The sequence below is a fragment of the Microcaecilia unicolor genome, chromosome 1 (genome assembly GCF_901765095.1).
Source record: "Microcaecilia unicolor chromosome 1, aMicUni1.1, whole genome shotgun sequence".
NCBI lineage: Eukaryota > Metazoa > Chordata > Amphibia > Gymnophiona > Siphonopidae > Microcaecilia > Microcaecilia unicolor.
Genome location: NC_044031.1, coordinates 545,731,741 through 545,750,558, shown reverse-complemented (window position 1 = coordinate 545,750,558; position 18,818 = coordinate 545,731,741). Strand labels below are relative to the sequence as shown.

General features: G+C 41.7%; 1 protein-coding gene across 4 annotated transcripts in view; it reads right to left on the bottom strand.

The window, feature by feature from the left end:
• Positions 1-5,700: 5,700 nt before the first annotated feature.
• CPQ (carboxypeptidase Q) overlaps positions 5,701-18,818 on the bottom strand; it is a 418,318-nt gene continuing 405,200 nt past the window's right edge. For all 4 annotated transcript variants that reach the window (XM_030217024.1, XM_030217015.1, XM_030217038.1 and 1 more), the window contains one exon: positions 5,701-8,179. In XM_030217024.1, the coding sequence (XP_030072884.1) occupies positions 8,019-8,179 (161 nt within the window). In that variant the 3' untranslated portion in view covers positions 5,701-8,018. The remainder of the gene's footprint in view (positions 8,180-18,818) is intronic.

Below are 18,818 nucleotides of genomic sequence, written 5' to 3'. Positions count from 1 at the left end.
ATCTTTCTTGTCCACTTAAATTGTTTTGAATATCTGGGGGGGGGGGGGGGGTATATGTTTATGAAGATTTATGTTTAACTGTTCAATATCCCATTTGCTTTATGTTTATTGTATTAGTCTCAAACTTCAGAGATCACATGCTGGCTGGCAAAACATGTTCCAACAGCTATGGGCATAGAAACATTCACTCAAACTAAGTCACTACAATCTGGCAACCTACCTGATTCTGCTTTAGCGACTAAGAATCCAGCCCAAGGAGATGAAGATGGCCGTAGACCTTCAGAATGAGCTAGAAAGGGAACAATGATTCAACAACTGAGCAGGAAGTGACCCAGGGACCTAAGTTATGGAATAGCCTCCCACAGTAATTGTGAGATGACGTTCAGTTGATTCTTCCTTTTAGGAAGTAGTTAAAGGGTTTTCTCTTTCAACAAGCTTTTGCTACTGTTTAATGGTAATGTGTAGTGATCTGTGTGATTATTCAATTATTATGATTGTTTTACTGTGAATGTTGTGTTTTTATATTGATATTATTCTGAATGTTATTTTTGTAAGCCGCCCAGAGTGGTAGATGGTATGGGTTATAATTTGTATAAATAAATAACCCAGAAACACACAGTTTGTGAGGCAGTATACACCTTGCCTTTTCTCGAAATTATAAAAAAAAAACCCTTCTCCATCCATGATCTTTTGTCATCTCTTGCCTTTGCTGCTGCTGCTGTGCTACTTCTTTGGGCTCACTTCTAAGAAGTTCTGAAAGAAGAGGACATTTCTTTGGGTTAGTGACATTATTTTGCTCTGTGCTTGGTATCTTAAAAATTGGGGTTAAAAGAGGAATTGTGATAAACATAGAATTAAAAAAATAAACGAAAAAAAGAAGCAAACTTTATTAACTAGTCTCTATACCCTTTTCCCCATAGTTTTAAAACTTGAATATTCTACCATAGAATTAACAGACTCTAGAAGGCACAGGAGAGCCTAGTTCAATCTTAGAAAAAATAAAAAAGAGAGAAGCAAACATTATTAACTAGTTTCCACAGTGTACAACCCTTTTCCCCATATTTAAACTCAAACTTTCTCTTAACAGCAAAGAATATTAAAAAGGATAGTAGCAAGACTCAAACTTTGTCCTAAAAGCAAGTTATTTTCTGTTCTTTGCCTGCTGGAGAGGTAGCACTGCTACTGACCTGAAGTAGAATAGTTGCAAAGGATACTAAGGACAATCTGATTACCGGGTTAGCTTCAAATGGTTCGTTTGAAGCAATCCCTTTAGAATCCAAACTATAGAGAAGAAAGGGCTCGTTATTGTATATACAATCTAGGGGTATGAACTATACTATAAGAGCACCTAAGTGCCATAGTGCATAACTGCAAGGGAGGTATACATTTGGGTGGAGCATGGGAGGGCATGTCTCTAGCATATATGTGCAACTTAAGTAATGCACTTTTTATGGTGCACTTATGCATACTCATTTATGCCTTGCATTGACCTGGTATAATTTTCACACCTAAATTTATGCAGTTATTCAGGTTTACGCTATTATTCTATAATGGTATTTTGGTGCAAGATGCCATTATAGAACTGGTGTTCAACACATGGCATCAGTGCACCTAAAGAATTGTCTCCTATGTTTATATTATACTGACAACCTTAAGCTAATGTAAGCTGTTTCCTGCTTTGGTCCTGTAAGTTTTACCCTATAAGTTAAATGTTTCGGTGGCCCCTTCTCTTCAGTCTCCTTGAGACCTGCATAACTCATCCTTCAGCCATGTACCACCTTTGAGCAGACTGGTCAATTGCAGAGCCCCCTAGCCTTTTAGGTGGCCCTCTGCATCCACCGCAAGCAAGGTTTCAAACAGTCGCTTCCGCCCCTCCACCCTGCAGATCCATTATCTCCTTATGGTTCAACATTCACCACTTCGAATGTTCATCTATATCCAGTTTTATGGAAGTCATGCAACAATAATCCATCCTGTCAGTGGTTGTTGAATAGAAGCATTTAATTCAGATAGATCTATCCTGCTACCTTCTTGTTTTAACTGCCCGCATTGAGTAAGTTACTTGCTTTACTTATTTGTTTTAAACAATTGTAAAGTATGAATCTTCATCTTGAATGTTGGACTGATTTAGCTATCTGTTGAATAGTGCTCTGGGGAAACGCAGTTTGAGAACAGTGTAGTAACTGTTATAAATTTACATATATCAGTTGCCAGAGCAGTTGGCAGGAAATGAGGTAAGGCAAATGGACTGCTTAAAAGCTGCCTGCAAGCTACTCTCTATTTCTGAATACTCTGATTAATATGTATACTTGATGCAGGTTATGTTTCCCAGTATTATAGCAATTTAGGATTTTGAAGATTTGACGTTTATTTACTTTGAAATATTATTCTGCTTAAAACAGTTCTTGAAATTAGGAATCAGTATGAGACAATTAGATTCATATATTTTCTCCAGCTCTGTAGGAACACCTTTGGTCAGTGGAGGGTTTAAGAGTAATGGGGAAGTGACAGGAGGATCAAACTGCCTGGTAGTGTAGGAGTAAAAAAAAAAAAATGGATTTGACCTTTAGTGCAGAGAAAAGGTGTTTCATCAGCAAAAGCTATGAAAGAAAGCAATTATGAACACATCTTAAGTGTAAAGCCAGGGGTGTCTATGTGAAAGGAAAAGCAATTGACATATTTGGTGACTGGAAAGGCAAATTAGCTAGAATTATCTCTTCCTGTTGTCGGATATTATTTTAGTGTTTCTATCATTAATTGTATAGCTAAAAAGGTCTCCTTCTTGGTAATAGCATCAAGGCAAATAAAAAAGAAAATGAATCAGTAGTAAGGAGGAGTTTATAAACCATGATTCATCACAAACATCTTGAAAAAGAATTTTAATCCTTTCCAAACTCTAATTACCAATGTGAAAAACAAAAGGAATAGAATGAATGAATGAATGGTTTTCCCTTGTAATTTCTCTGTCTACAATGCGCAAGGCTGACATCTGTATGAGTTTACCTATGAACTCTTCTCATCATGCTTTAAAGATCTTGTGTTTGGATCATGCAGAATAGGTAACATTCAACTATGTCCAACTAAAACCCTGTACTGTCAAGAACCTGATCTGCAAATACTATAAAGTAATCACAACGGTGCAATAATTCAGTAGCTTTGATTCTGTTTTCTCTGTAACAAAATCAAAAAATAAATCCACTGTTAATAATAACACATAAGTGTTGCCATACTGGGACAGACCAAAAGTCCATCACACACAGCATCCTGTTTCCAACAGTGGCCAATCTAGGTCACAAAGACCTGGCAAGATCCCTATATATATATTTTTATTTACATTTGTACCCCATGCTTTCCCACTCATGGCAAGCTCAATGCAGCTTACATGGGGCAATGGAGAGTTAAGTGACTTGCCCAGAGTCACAAGGAGCTGCCTGTGCTGGGAATTGAACTCAGTTCCTCAGTTCTCCAGGATCAAAGTCCACCACCCTAACCACTAGGCCACTCCTCCACTCCTTTATTTAGATGAAGAGAAAAAACCTTAAACTTATTGTGTTGTTCAAGAAGGCCCTCATATTCATTAGTGACCAATCCATTCACTTGAAAACCCTTTCTTTCTTGTATCATTGGTTTAAAAAAAAACTTTTAAAATTTGGTATGTTAAACTGTGCAACAATTACATATCTTTTCATCTCCAAAAAATAATGCAGTACAATAACACTTGTGATTCCAGGGTCACGGGGTGGGGTGGGGGGGGGGGGGGGGGGGAGGGAGGGATTCTATATATGGTGCCTAAAAGATCTGCATGGAAAACATTTCCCATTTCCGCCTAAGTGTATTCTATAAGCAGCACTTAGATTTAGGCACCGTATATAGAATATGCTTAGTTGACACTCAAGGATCTAAATTTATGCTCTGCCTTTTACACCAATGAAAATATGGCATAAATCCCGGTTTGTAGAATTAGGTACAGAGAACCATATTCTATAACAGTGCACATAACTTTTGGAACGCCCAAGAAATGCCCATTTCCTTGCCCATAACCACGCCCCCTTATGTCTGAGTGCAATAAAATTTAGGTGCTTTGCATTTCAGAATACACTTAGCGATTTGTGCATGTAAATTTTTATTATTGGCATTTAGTGCTCATTATTGCTTGATAAGTGCTGTTAACAACGCTGACTGGCTTGATAAACCAATTAAGTTATGCGCGCTGTTATAGAATATTCTTCGATTTTGGCACAGAATGCTAGGCGCACTATATAGAATACAGGGGCATGGGGGCAAATCTATATATGGGCACCTCCTTTTAGGCATCCAAATGCCATGCAGTGAAAGCACATTCTGTAACAGCATCTGGGTGCCCAGATTTCATCATAGAATGAAGGCATAACCTGGTATCAGTGCACCTTACATTTAAACACCTGCATTTACACCAGCAGGAGCATCGCAAATGCCAAATATGCCATGTGCGACATGCTCCCAACTAACAAGATGGGCTCCTGTCACGCCCACTTTGGTGACTTCAGTGAAAGGGAAACCAATGGATGGCACGACTAATATTCCGCCAGTGTCATTATGCTCATATTAGCCCTCTCCTCAAGTCACTTCACTGGCTTCCTATCTGTTTCCGCATAAAGTTCAAACTCCTCTTATTGACCTGTAAGTGCATTCACTCTGCAGCTCCTCAGTACCTCTCCACTCTCATCTCTCCCTACATTCCTCCCCGGGAACTCCGTTCACTGGGTAAATCTCTCTTATCTGCACCCTTCTCCTCCACTGCTAACTCCAGACTTCGTTTCTTTTATCTTGCTGCACCATATGCCTGGAATAGACTTCCTGAGCCGGTACGTCAAGCTCCATCTCTGGCTGTCTTCAAATCTAAGCTAAAAGCCCACCTTTTTGATGTTGCTTTTAACTCCTAACCCTTATTCACTTGTTCATAACCCTTATTTTATCATCCTCACTTTTATATTCCCTTATCTCTTGTTTGTCTGTCCTAATTAAATTGTAAGCTCTGTCAAGCAGGGACTGTCTCTTCATGTTCAAGTGTACAGCGCTGCGTACGTCTAGTAGCGCTTTAGAAATGATAAGTAGTAGTAGTAACGTAAATGCAGGTGCTCAGTTTTAGAACTGCCCCTTACATGAAGGGGCATAATCAAATGGGGACGACCATCTCTAAGGACGCCCATCTCTAAGGACATCCCGGCGAAGGGGCGGGGAAACCTGTATAATCGAAACAAGATGGGCGTCCATCTTTCGTTTCGATAATACGGTCGGGGACGCCCAAATCTCAACATTTAAGTTGACCTTAGAGATGGTCAACCTAAATGTTGAGATGGTCAACCTTAGAGATGGTCGTACCCGGTTTTCGGCGATAATGGAAACCGAGGACGCCCATCTCAAAAACGACCAAATCCAAGGCATTTGGTCATGGAAGGAGCTAGCATTCGTAGTGCACTGGTCCCCCTCACATGCCAGGACACCAACCGGGCACCCTAGGCAGCACTGAAGGACTTCACAAATTGCTCCCAGGTGCATAGCTCCCTTACATTCAGTGGTGAGTCCCAAGCACTCCTCTAGTCCTGGGATAGATGAAAACAAGTGAAATCAGGGAGACTCTGGAGAGGGGTATCCTAGCAGGAAGATTCAGAAAGGATCATCAAAAAAGACATTCTTGGAAAGAGGAATTTTGGATTTTGTTTTTATTCAGACGAGTTGATATTCCAGGAGACAGATCTCCACTTTTCAGCGAAAACTGAAAACATTTTTATTTCAAAGATTTTTTAAAGTACAAATTTAGAATAGTTTTGGTTTAAAAATTGTTTCATATAAAGCATGAAAATGTTATGATTTGTATTTCCTAGTAACTAACCAGCTGCATTCAACCAGCTGTAACCCACAGTGAACTTTATGGTATCTAGTGGAATATAAATGTTAGTATTGTATTTTAGGGTGCTGACCAAGGCCAACACCAAATGACAGGAGATACCTGAGGGAATCTTTCATGACAGTGAGGGGGAGTAAAGGAAGAGAGTGAGTGGAATATCTCATAAAGTGAGAAGAGAAGGAAATTTTCTAGGAGGGAAACGTTACTGAAGAACAATCAATCCAGATCAACTATGTGAGAGAAATCAACTGGATGCAGTTGAAAATAGTATTAGATTAGTATTGAGATTGATCAATTTTCCATAAGGACATGATGCTGAAATATTTCTGTGAAATTCTTCATGCACCTCAAAATGAACTATCTCCTATCCTCCTAACTTATTATCTACTAGAGAAGTGGCGTGGGGTGTCAAAAGCAGATTCTTTGGAATTATCTCAATGTTTTATGACTCAGAATTTTCTTGAGCAACTTGATTTTTTTCTGCAAATATATTTGCTGGCTCTGTAGCATCAGCTTTCTTCTTAGCCTTGCACTTAGGCTTCTGAGACACTACAGTATTGGGCTTCTTTCTTTTAAAGGGTTTCAAAAGCATCTGATCACTTCCTTAATGGCTTTTTGCACCACCACTTGTCTCAAGCCGGTCTGCTTGTTAAAAAGCCAATTACTGGCGTTAATTAGTTTGTTATTCAGTTAATTTACATGTGCAAATTGGGTGCATGTCCAAATTTGCGCACACAATTTTTGGCAACTTTTATAGAATTAGGGGGTAACTGTGTGCGTACATTATGTGGTTAACTGGTGCCACTAATTGGCAATTTCGCATATGAGTGATGGGTGCTATTCTGTAACATTCACGTCAATATTGCTTAGCTGAAACAGTGAAGGGACATCAATATGGGTGGAGTATGGGCAGGTCATAGGTGTGTCTCTGGAATATAGATGTAATTTATAGAATACTATGAGTTATGCAAACTTCAGGCCAAAAGTAGGCATCTTGTGTGTTTCAAAATAGATCCGATTCACACCCCTTTGTTCCAAAACTATACACTCAGTGAATCTCACATGCACACTTGCAACCACTGCGTATCTGCATTTAAACTTTTAATGAGAGGAAAAACCTCATACTGCTGTGGCCAGGCTTGGTTACCTTTGGTGTTACAGCTCCCAGGGCTCCTAATGTCGTATGGTGAGGACACTTGAAGAAGCGGCAGCGAAACGGGTCCGTCGGGACCTCACTCTTACAGAGTATTCACGGCGCAACGACGCACTGACACAATACAGAATACAAAAAGATAAGTGTTTTGGATTATTATACCATATTGATAGATTAGATCACCCATGATTACTTTTTCACTGTGAGCCAACAGCATTTTTTTGGTCAAAGGTAACCAAGCGTGGCCACAGCAGTATGAGGTTTTTCCTCTCATTAAAAGTTTAAATGCGGATATGCAGTGGTTGCAAGTGTGCATGTGAGATTCACAGAATGTATAGTTTTGGCACAACTAGGCATCAACAGTTATTGACATGTGCCAAAGTGAACTTAATGCTAGTCTTCTGTAACAGAATCTTGGTGTCACAAGCAATTATAGAATTGCCACCATAGTAAATGTTCACATTTTTAGGTATAACAAACATGTCAGTGAAAAAAAAGAAAATACTGTATGATTATACTCTTTAGACAGAATATAAATTGTTAGGCATTCATTCTCAATTTGCAGTTTCTAGCACAGTTAAAAATATCAAAGGTAACATTTGTCCATTATTGTAACTTGCAAGGATTTGTGGAATATGCCATTCTTTATTAATCTTAGAAGAAAATGCAAAGCCATTTTGTCTCAACTTAAATCAGCCCGCACAATGCACAGTAGATTTAATCAGATTGATTTTCTTTCACACAGGATCAATACATTTACAGTGTAACATGTCATTATATTACTTGAACAACAAAAAATACCAAGCATTAGGAATTAAACAATTAGAGCAATGCAAGGACTCAAACTGAAGAACAAAATAAGTACCAAAAGGATGATTTAATTCGATGAAAGGAAGAAAAAGAAATTCCACACAGCTGTGGACCACATGCTGGATTTAAGATCAGCGTTGGAGAATACAAGTCTTCTTTTCACTTTCATTACCTAGGCAACATCTCTTCCATGTCAGCAATTACATAGGAGACGACAGCCCAAACGGCAGCGCAGAGATTCATCAGGGTTGGGTCCTGGACAGTCATTGTGTCTCCTTGAGAATGATGGAACCAAAAATATTTTTGGATGTCATCGAGCAGGCTGGCACCTAGGCAGAAAAGATGAAAAGGTCAATTTTCAGATCATCTTTGGTTATGCAGTTGTGCATGCATTCATAAGCAAGGAAGCTCTTTGGCAGATCTGCTTTTCTTTCTTCTTTGCGTTGAAAAGCAATGTGAAAAACCACAGCTACATCAACAGGACAGTGAGATGTGCAAAAGATGCACTTAATCGTAAAATCCTGGCTGGTTAATAAACTACAATAGTTTTTCTGGGGAGCTGTGGAAACTGTGATTCTTAATTTACCATGTCTTTAGTAAAGGTTTTATTAATATTTCCTTTTGCACTTTCTTTTTTATTTATTTATTTTGAAACTGTCCTTTACACATATTATTATGCATCCATGCAATAGAATGTCACATCTTATTTTGCACAATGAACAGGTATCATTCATAGTTTCCATTCTTTATCTCTACAACCTCTGTTACATTGTTCTCTTAACCACATTGTTTTCTCCTGTTAACTGTCTGAATGTTACTTCTTAACCTTTCCAACCTTTACTTTTTTAAAACTTATTGGGCTAGATTTTATATATGGCGCCTAAAGTATCGCTGCCAAAAATAAAAAGCGCTAACACTTATGCTTACTAAGCGGTGCTATGGGCGCGTTAGCGTTTTTAATGTGCGTAAATGCTTTATGCGTGTTAAAGGCCATTGCACCCATAGAAATGTATAGGCGCATTAGCGTTTAATGCGCCTTAAACTTACAGGCGCGTTAAAAGTGCTAACGCAGCTTAGTAAACATACCCCTAAATTAGGTGTGGTTTATGATGACGTACAGGAAATTTAGTCCCAAAAAACAGCAAGGCAGACGATCCACAAGATCCCATGTGGAAACAAACAAAGCAGATACGTCAATAGTGTAGTTAAAACTTTATTGTAAATTAGGTGCCTGACACAGACTGTGTTTCACACACAAGGGCTGCGTCAGGGGCTCTAAAATAAGGTCTTCATATCGCTTCGATGACTTAATTGTCGCCAAGTATGGTGAACAAAGTAAAACAGCAGAGTCTGAAGAGCGTAGCCATATGATGTCACTCTGTGGAGCACATTTATATAGATTCTGTCTTGGAGGAGGTCAATCCGCTGTTTTTTTTTGTTCTGCTGTTTTATACTGCAAGATAAAAAAACAAAAAAAAACATTTTCAGGGTTTTTTTTGATCCATGATTACTTTTTGTACTGTGTGCACAAGAATCGCTAACTTTAGTGTTGAAATATTCAGAAACTAATTTGTCTTCTATTCAGAAGATATATAGCTAGAGATCATCAGAGGTACATAGAGGAGACCTACAGGGATGTTGTAGAGAAGTCCCATCTCCAGTCTAGTAGCCCTTGTGCTACCTTGGAGGAGGGAGGTCTCCTAGAAGGAGAGCATCACCCTGTTAAAGTAGGAAGTACTCCTGTAGCCAGGACCTGCCCACCAGGGGATGTACTATCCTCTCGCACCGAGGATATGTCTCCAAGTGCTGCCCGGGAGGGAAAGGTTAGGACAGCTGTTGTAGTTGGTGATTCGATCATTAGGCATATAGATAGCTGGGTGGCTGGTGGACGTGAGGATCGCCTGGTGACTTGCCTGCCTGGCGCGAAGGTGGCGGACCTCACGCGTCACCTAGATAGGATTTTAGATAGTGCTGGGGAGGAGTCCGCTGTCTTGGTACATGTGGGTACCAATGACATAGGAAAATGTGGGAGAGAGGTTCTGGAAGCCAAATTTAGGCTCTTAGGTAGAAAGCTCAAATCCAGATCCTCTAGGGTAGCATTTTCTGAAATGCTACCTGTTCCACGTGCAGGGCCCAAGAGACAGGCAGAGCTCCAGAGTCTCAATGCGTGGATGAGACGATGGTGCAGGGAGGAGGGTTTTAGATTTGTTAGGAACTGGGCAACATTCTGGGGAAGGGGGAGCCTATTCCGAAAGGATGGGCTCCACCTAAACCAGGGTGGGACCAGGCTGCTGGCGTCGGCATTTAAAAAGGAGATAGAGCAGCTTTTAAACTAGAAATGGGGGGAAGGCCGACAGTCGCTCAAAAGCGCATGGTTCGGGAAAAGGTATCTTGCAAAGATACCTCACAAACAGGGAAGATAGGGTTTCTGGATAGTGAGGTTGCACAACAGACCGTGGTAGACCAGGTGCCCTTAAATACAACTAAAGATCAGACAAAAGATGTCAAATCAATAGTGTCAGGTACTAAGCATCATGCAAATAAGAACAACAAACATACTCTGAAATGTCTATATGCAAATGCTAGGAGTCTAAGAAATAAGATGGGAGAGTTGGAATATATTGCACTAAACGAAAAATTGGATATAATAGGCATTACTGAGACCTGGTGGAAGGAGGATAACCAGTGGGACACTGTCATACCGGGGTACAAAGTATATCATAGTGATAGGGTGGACCGGACTGGTGGAGGGGTAGCATTGTATATTAACGAGAGCCTTGACTCAGATAGATTACAAATTCAGCAGGACACAAATCACACCTTTGAATCATTGTGGGTTGAAATTCCATGTATAAAAGGGGAAAAAACGGTGATAGGAGTGTACTACCGTCCGCATCGCCAGGATAAGCAGGTAGACACAGAAATGATAAAAGAAATCAGAGACGCGAACAAAATGGGCAATGTGATAATAATGGGTGACTTCAATTATCCAAATATAGACTGGGTAAATGTAACATCGGGACCCTCTACAGAGATACAATTCCTTGATGAAATCAAGGACAGCTTTATGGAGCAACTGGGGTAGGAGCCGACGAGAGAAGGAAAAATTCTAGACTTGGTCCTTAGTGGAGCGCATGATCTGGTGAGGGACGTTATGGTACTGGGGCCGCTTGATAACAGTGACCATAATATGATCAATTTTGATATCGACCTTGAAGTAACTGTACACAGAAAGTCAAATATGTTAGCGTTTAACTTTAAAAAAGGAGACTATGATAAAATGAGAACGGTAAAAAAAAAAACTTAGGGGGGCAACTGAGAAAGTAAAAACTGTACAACAGGCATGGACGCTGTTCAAAAATACCATCCTGGAGGCCCAGGCCATACATATTCCGCGAATTAGAAAAGAAAGACGGAACTCCAAAAGACAGCCGGCCTGGTTGAAAAGTGAGGTGAAGGAAGCTATTAGGGCTAAAAGAAACGCCTTCAGAAAATGGAAGAAAGAACCATCTGAAAATAACAAGAAGCAGCATAAGGAGTGTCAAAGCAAATGCAAGGCGCAGATAAAGAAGGCCAAGAGGGATTAGAAAAAAAAAAGATAGCATTAGAGGCAAAAAAACATAGTAAAATTTTTTTTCGGGGGGACGAGGGACCAAGATGGCGGCCTGAAGGGAGCGCGGCGAAGTAGCTCGTGGAGTTTTCCCGCAATAGCGTTTTACCTGGAGAATGCCGAAGCGGAAGGGTAAGCGGGTGCCTGGTCCTGGGGCGCCCGCGGGACCCGCTTCAGGCACGATGGATCGCTTCGTGGTGGTGGGAGGCAGCCAGCTGAACTCGGGCGTCTTGCTGCCGGGAGGGGCGGAGAGAGGCGAAGCGTCCCTGCTGCCTGAGACGGAGCTCAGCCAGGAGGTGAGGGAACCGCCTCCCATGCCGGCGACGATGAGAGCCGAGAGCGGACGGGGCTTCCTGGCCTCCGAGGAGGGGGCGGATGGCTCAGAGTCAGGACCTGCTCTCGGCAGGAGAGCACAGAAGGCCCCGGAAGGGGAGATTTCCAGCGTGCAGGGAGGCGGCGCTCCAGGGGGGCAACAGACGGAGGAGGAGGCCGGCTTCTCTATGGGATCCCAGAGGAGTGCTGAAGTTTTGAGTAAGTCTTCACTTTTGCCAAAACCTCCAAACTTTACACTGGAAACTATTTGGGATGCATTGCTTACTTTGGAAACTTCATTGTCCCAGAAAATGTTATTATTGTCACAGGCCTCTCAGCTTCCAACCGAGACTGTTACTCAATTGGGCTTGCAAATAAAGACTGTGGGAGAAAGAGCGGAGGCCCATGATTTGGCTATTAAATCGGTTCAGGCTGTACAGACTACTATGATTACTGATAGTAAATGGTTGCACAGGAAGATTGAGGCGCTTGAAAATCGGCAGAGGGCTAATACTCTGCGAGTGATCAATTTTCCCAAACAACAGTTGATTGCACCGATAATGACTTTTAAAAAATACCTCTTTGAGGTGTTGAAGGTGTCTGAGACGGCATGCCCGCCTATCTCGCAGATTTATTACTTACAGCCTTTCAAGAGAGGGGTTCAAGGAGAGCGGGCTGCTAGCGAGGAGTCTGCTGGGCGGTTTGACACCTTGGACTTTATTCGGGAGTTGGAGGGGGAAGAGGGGCAAGGGGAGCGAGCTACCCTTATAGTGACTTTTGTTACACAGATTGAGAGAGATAGGATTTTGAAGTTATTCTTTAAATATCGGAAAGAAAAGTTTTTGAATGTACAAGTACGGATGTATCCTGATGTGACCAAGGTAACGCAGAGGAGGCGACAGGCTTTTCTTAAGTTGCGCCCCACTGTGTTTCAGTTGGGGGGCCTTTTTTGGCTCAATTATCCCTGTAAATGTGTGGTGAAGCTGAATGCTGTAAAATATGTGTTTTTTGAACCGGTTCAATTAAAAGCATTCCTGGATTCCCGGGGGGGGCAGGGGGACTCCTTCTCCGGCACCTGGGGCGGTGGTAACATCTCCACCTCAGCTATAATGGCCTTCCATGACTCCCTACAGTGCCTTTTTCTTTTGAGTGGATTAATTTTGGTTTTACTTTTCCCAGAATAGTGGCTTGGTCCCTGGCCTCAGTTGTGGACTAACAGGGGAGGCGGGAGAGTATGTTGATGGAGATTTTTTTTTTAGTGTAAAAATGTTCTTACAGTTCTCCTTGATTGTACAAGAGGTATTCTTGGTACTGTATATGTGAAATGTATAAATAAAGTTATAAAAAAAAAAAAAAAAAAATTTTTTTTCGGTATATTAAAAGCAGGAAGCCGGCAAAAGAATCGGTTGGGCCGCTGGATGACCGAGGGGTAAAAGGGGCGATCAAGGAAGACAAAGACGTAGCGGAGAGACTGAATGAATTCTTTGCTTCGGTCTTCACCGAGGAAGATTTGGGTGGGATACTGGTGTCGGAAATGGTATTTCAAGCAGACGAGTCGGAGAAACTTACTGACTTCACGGTAAACCTGGAGGACGTAATGGGGCAGTTCGGCAAACTGAAGAGTAGCAAATCTCCTGGACCGGATGGTATTCATCCTAGAGTACTGATAGAACTGAAAAATGAGCTTGCGGAGCTACTGCTAGTGATATGCAACTTATCCTTAAAATCGAGCGTGGTACCGGAAGATTGGAGGGTGGCCAATGTAACGCCCATTTTTTAAAAAGGCTCCAGGGGAGATCCGGGAAATTATAGACCGGTGAGTCTGACGTCGGTGCCGGGGAAAATGGTACAGGCTATTATTAAAAACAAAATTACAGAGCACATCCGAGGACATGGATTACTGAGACCGAGTCAGCACGGCTTTTGTGTGGGGAAATCTTGCCTGACCAATTTACTTCAATTCTTTGAAGGAGTAAACAAACATGTGGACAAAGGGGAGCCAGTTGATATTGTGTATCTGGATTTTCAAAAGGCGTTTGACAAGGAACCTCATAAAAGGCTACAGAGGAAATTGGAGAGTCATGGGATAGGAGGAAATGTCCTATTGTGGATTAAAAACTGGTTGAAGGATAGGAAACAGAGAGTGGGGTTAAATGGGCAGTATTCACAATGGAGAAGGGTAGTTAGTGGGGTTCCTCAGGGGTCTGTGCTAGGACCGCTGCTTTTTAATATATTTATAAATGATTTAGAGATGGGAAAGCAAATAGAATGTTGGGTATTATTAGGAAAGGTATGGAAAACAGGTGTGAGGATGTTATAATGCCATTGTATCGCTCCATGGTGCGACCGCACCTTGAGTATTGTGTTCAATTCTGGTCGCCGCATCTCAAGAAAGATATAGTAGAATTGGAAAAGGTGCAGCGAAGGGCAACTAAAATGATAGCGGGGATGGGACGACTTCCCTATGAAGAAAGACTAAGGAGGCTAGGGCTATTCAGCTTGGAGAAGAGACGGCTGAGGGGAGACATGATAGAGGTATATAAAATAATGAGTGGAGTGGAACAGGTGGATGTGAAGCGTCTGTTCACGCTTTCCAAAAATACTAGGACTAGGGGGCATGCGATTAAACTACAGTGTAGTAAATTTAAAACAAATTGGAGAAAATGTTTCTTCACCCAACGTGTAATTAAACTCTGGAATTCATTGCCGGAAAATGTGGTGAAGGCAGTTAGCTTAGCAGAGTTTAAAAAGGGGTTGGACGGTTTCCTAAAGGACAAGTCCATAAACCGCTACTAAACGGACTTGGAAAAATCCAAAATCCCAGGAATAACATGTATAGAATGTTTGTACATTTGGGAAGCTTGCCAGGTGCCCTTGGCCTGGATTGGCCGCTGTCATGGACAAGATGCTGGGCTCGATGGACCCTTGGTCTTTTCCCAGTATGGCATTACTTATGTACTTATGTACGTTGGCAGAACCACCAGAGTTAGATGCATCAGCTCTTTTGAAATCTTCTGAGATCAAAGTTCTAGGCAGAAGCACTTTATTGGTTTCCATTGCGTTTCTACAAGACAAAGAAGCAATCTTTAGATTGTTTTATAGAGATCTACTAATCCAAATTTCCTGGGTGAAAAAAATCAATTTTTCCGGATGGTTCCAGATGGACGCAACTTAGAAGGAGAAGGTTCTTGATTTTGAGACAATCTGTTCTTTCCTTGGGGGCCACCTTTCAATTGTGCTTTCCATGTAAATGTTTTGTTTCCTATCAAAATAGCAGATATATTTTCATTGAACAGTGCAATTGCAATATTTCCTTGAGGGTAAAGGAGTTTTTAGAGCTTCAGATAGTGCTACATAATACTGCAGGCTGTTTTGTGAAATATAGAGAGGTTGTCCTCCCATTTTTTGGGCTTTCTGTCCAACTTCCTGTGGACTTATTCTCTTGGTTCTCTTCCCAGTTGTGGACCATATATAATTTACTTTCTTTCCATTACGTTTTGTGGTTCATATGTAACTTGTTTGGTTTTCATGTCAAAGATGATTCTTTGATTGTGTTAATGCAAGTTAAAAAAAAAATAAATTTCTGTTGTTGCCACACTGGTGTCTTTGGTTATCTGTCTCCCCAGACCAGGCTATTTTCTGACCACTGCTTATATATTTTGGTCTCCCTTTTGGACCTTAACATCTATCTCATACATATTACCTGACCCATTTGCAGCCCATGAAAACTAGCTTTTTCAACTTGTCAATCCCACACAGTGGGGCATCTATATTTTCCTGATTGTATGCCCTATTCCATGGGACATATGAACAATATGCAAGTGCCAGGCTCATAAGTGCACTGCTGTGGGCCATTTCATCATCAGATCAGACATCACCAGACCAATTAGATGAACCAGAAGTAACTGGAAGTGGAAAGTTGTAAACAGAGCAGCCCTTGGTAATGGTAAGCAGAAAAGAACATGTTTTTCAGCTGCTGAAGCAGTAAAATTAATGATAAAAGAAAGCTCAGGTAATGGTTCTGATATTTGTGATTCTGCTGATGAATGCAATGTGCTGAATGAAACTGAATATGATCAGATGTTTGCAGATGAAGACGACAGCATCAGTAACAATGAAAAGGAGAGCAGTGCTGTAAGTGAAACCAACACTGATTTCAGACAGTGGGTGCAATGTCAGGATTCCAGTCCTGTTACACTGAGGTGGTCTTTTTCAAAGCATCAAGCCCAACGCAGGGTTAACGCTCGCTAATCTGGAATTACCACCAGCAGCAGTAGTTCTGGCTGGAGCGTGCGCCATCTCTGGCGCTCCAGAAATTTTTTTCCCTGCAGCGCAGTGCTGTGCGCTGCCTGGTTACTGCTGGGTTAATGTGGGAGCCCTTACCGCCACCTCAATGGCAAATTGAGTGTGCACAATTACACCACCTCTATGGCTGATATAAGTGCTTGTGCTTAAATTATAGCTGTGTTTTTGAACTGTTACACTATAAAGGAAAGTAGGCACTTAAATATAGATGCACTGTTACAGAATTGCCCAGCACATGCATAGGACAATTTTATTTTCTTTCTTCTTTCTTTGTCACTTATTATACCCACTTACCCCTACCTTACCTGACCTTACTTTAATTGTATTTGTTTAACCCCTACCATACTTGGCGTTCGCCAATGCGGTTACTGTAAGCCACATTGAGCCTGCTAGCGTGTGGGAAAATGTGGGATATAAATGCTGCAAATAAATAAATAGTGCTGGGGTATAGTTAGGGCATAATGACCCACTACATGGATAAAAGCAATATTCAGCTGCTACCCATATAGCAAAGCAGGTTATTCTAGGCCTGTGAAAAAGCATCCATAAATTAAACTTCTTAGCCATATGTATATTAGATGAATATTTTTGCTATATGTGCAGCTACCAGCAGTGACTGCATTATGGACTAGATTCTATATATCACACCTAAAAAATTTGGTGCCAAAATGAAATTCGCTTAACTGTAGTCTATAAAGTATGCCTTAATTTAGGTGTACTTTACAGAATAAGCCTACATTTCCATGTGGTATATAGAATACACTGAGCGCTGCTCCACATGACTAAATTTAGTTGCAGGCAATTATGCCATGTAAAATTTGGTGTAAATCCTGACGCAGACCGGGTGTATTCTATAACAATGCACATAGATTTTAGAAATGCCCATTCCACACCCATGGCTATGCCCACTTTTCAACTACGCGACTTAGAATTTACAGGCACCACGTTACAGAATACACTTAGACAGTTCTGCACATAAATTCTAATGAATGCCAATTAGTGCTGATAATTGGTTGTTAATATCCAATTATCAACGCTGATTTGCTTGCTAACCAATTAGCTTATGTGCATTGTTATAGAATATGCTTTGATATATGCACGGAAATCTCAGCGCAATATATAGAATACTGGGGTATAAGTATATTTAGTTCCACCAACTATCCATATACTGCCTCATACTACCAGATGTATGCAGCACTGTACACCAGTGGCGTTCCTTGCCTGGATGGCACCCAGGGCGGAGCGCCGATGCACCCCCCTCCCGGGTGCACGCCGCTGGGGGGGGTGCCGCGGCATGCGCCTGCTCCGAATTCGCTAAACTTCTTTGCTCGTTCGCTACAGCTCCCTCTACCCCAGAACAGGAAGTAACCTGTTCCGGGGCAGAGGGAGCTGCAGCGAATGAGCAAAGAAGTTTAGCGAACTCGGAGCAGGCACGCGCCGCGGCACCCCCCAGCGGCGTGCACCTGGGGCGGACTGCCCCCACCCCCTTAGTACGCCACTGCTGTACACATTATATGCAGGTACTTTCTCTGTCTCTAGAGGGCTCACAATCTAAGTTTTTGTACCTGGGGCAATGGAGGGTTAAGGTGCCCTTTTACTAAGGTGCGCCAAAAAATGGCCTGTAGTAGTGTAGGCGCATATTTTGGGCGCACGCAGATCCATTTTTCAGTGGGCCTGTAAAAAGGCCTTTTTTGAAAAATTTTTGCAGAAAATGGACATGTGGCAAAATAAAAATTGGCGCGCATCCATATTGGGTCTGAGACCTTACCACCAGCCATTGATTTAGCGGTAAGGTCTCACACGGTAATCATCTACGCACGTAGAATGATGATTACCGCCTGGTTTCTGCCGCCCGCCAGAAAATAACAACTATTTTCCGATGCGCGTAACAGATGTGTGCCAAAAATTAAATTACCGCAAGGGCCACACGGTAGCCAGGAGGTAACTCAAAATTGATGCACGTTGGGCGCACACAGGTGCCTACGCGGCTTAGTAAAAGGGCCCCTAAGTGACTTGCCCAATGTCACAAGAAGCTGCAGTGGGAATTGAACCCAGGTTGCCAGGATCAAAGCCTGAAGCATTGACCATTAGGCTGCTCCTCCCTGCCTTAGACTACTACTGAACACAACTTCAATACTGCCCTTCAACATAATTGGCAGCTTGATACAGAGTCTGTGGTAGATGAAAATATGTGGTTCTGTTTCTGGTCTAAAGTTATGAAACCTCTTTCTTCTGCAGCGGTTTTACAGTCTATGTTTTTTTATATCATAAAACCAATTGGACTCCTCGAAAACTTGCTACTGCTGGCCTGAGCTCATCAGACAAATGTTGGCACTGTTCGCTGCAAGTGGGTACTTTCTCTCATATGTTATATGAGTGTCCTCCGATCTTTCAATTCTGGAAGGCTGTTTGGAATATTATACAAAAACTTTTGCCCATAACTGATGACCTGACTTATTCAATTGTAATTTTTAAGTCCGTTCATGCAACTTTTGATTTGACCTCCCCGCAATCAAAACTATTGGACATTCTCCTCACTATTGCTCAACGGCATATTTTGCAAAACTGGAAAAATGCACAGTTGCTGAATATTCACTTCTGGTGGAATACAGTCCTGCAGCATCAGAAGTCTGAGCTTGCCATGGCTGCGAAAAGTCGGATGATAGTATCTAAGAAAAAAATTTGGTCTATTTTGGACAACTACCTCCAAACTATTCAGGCCACACCTTAAACCAGTACAA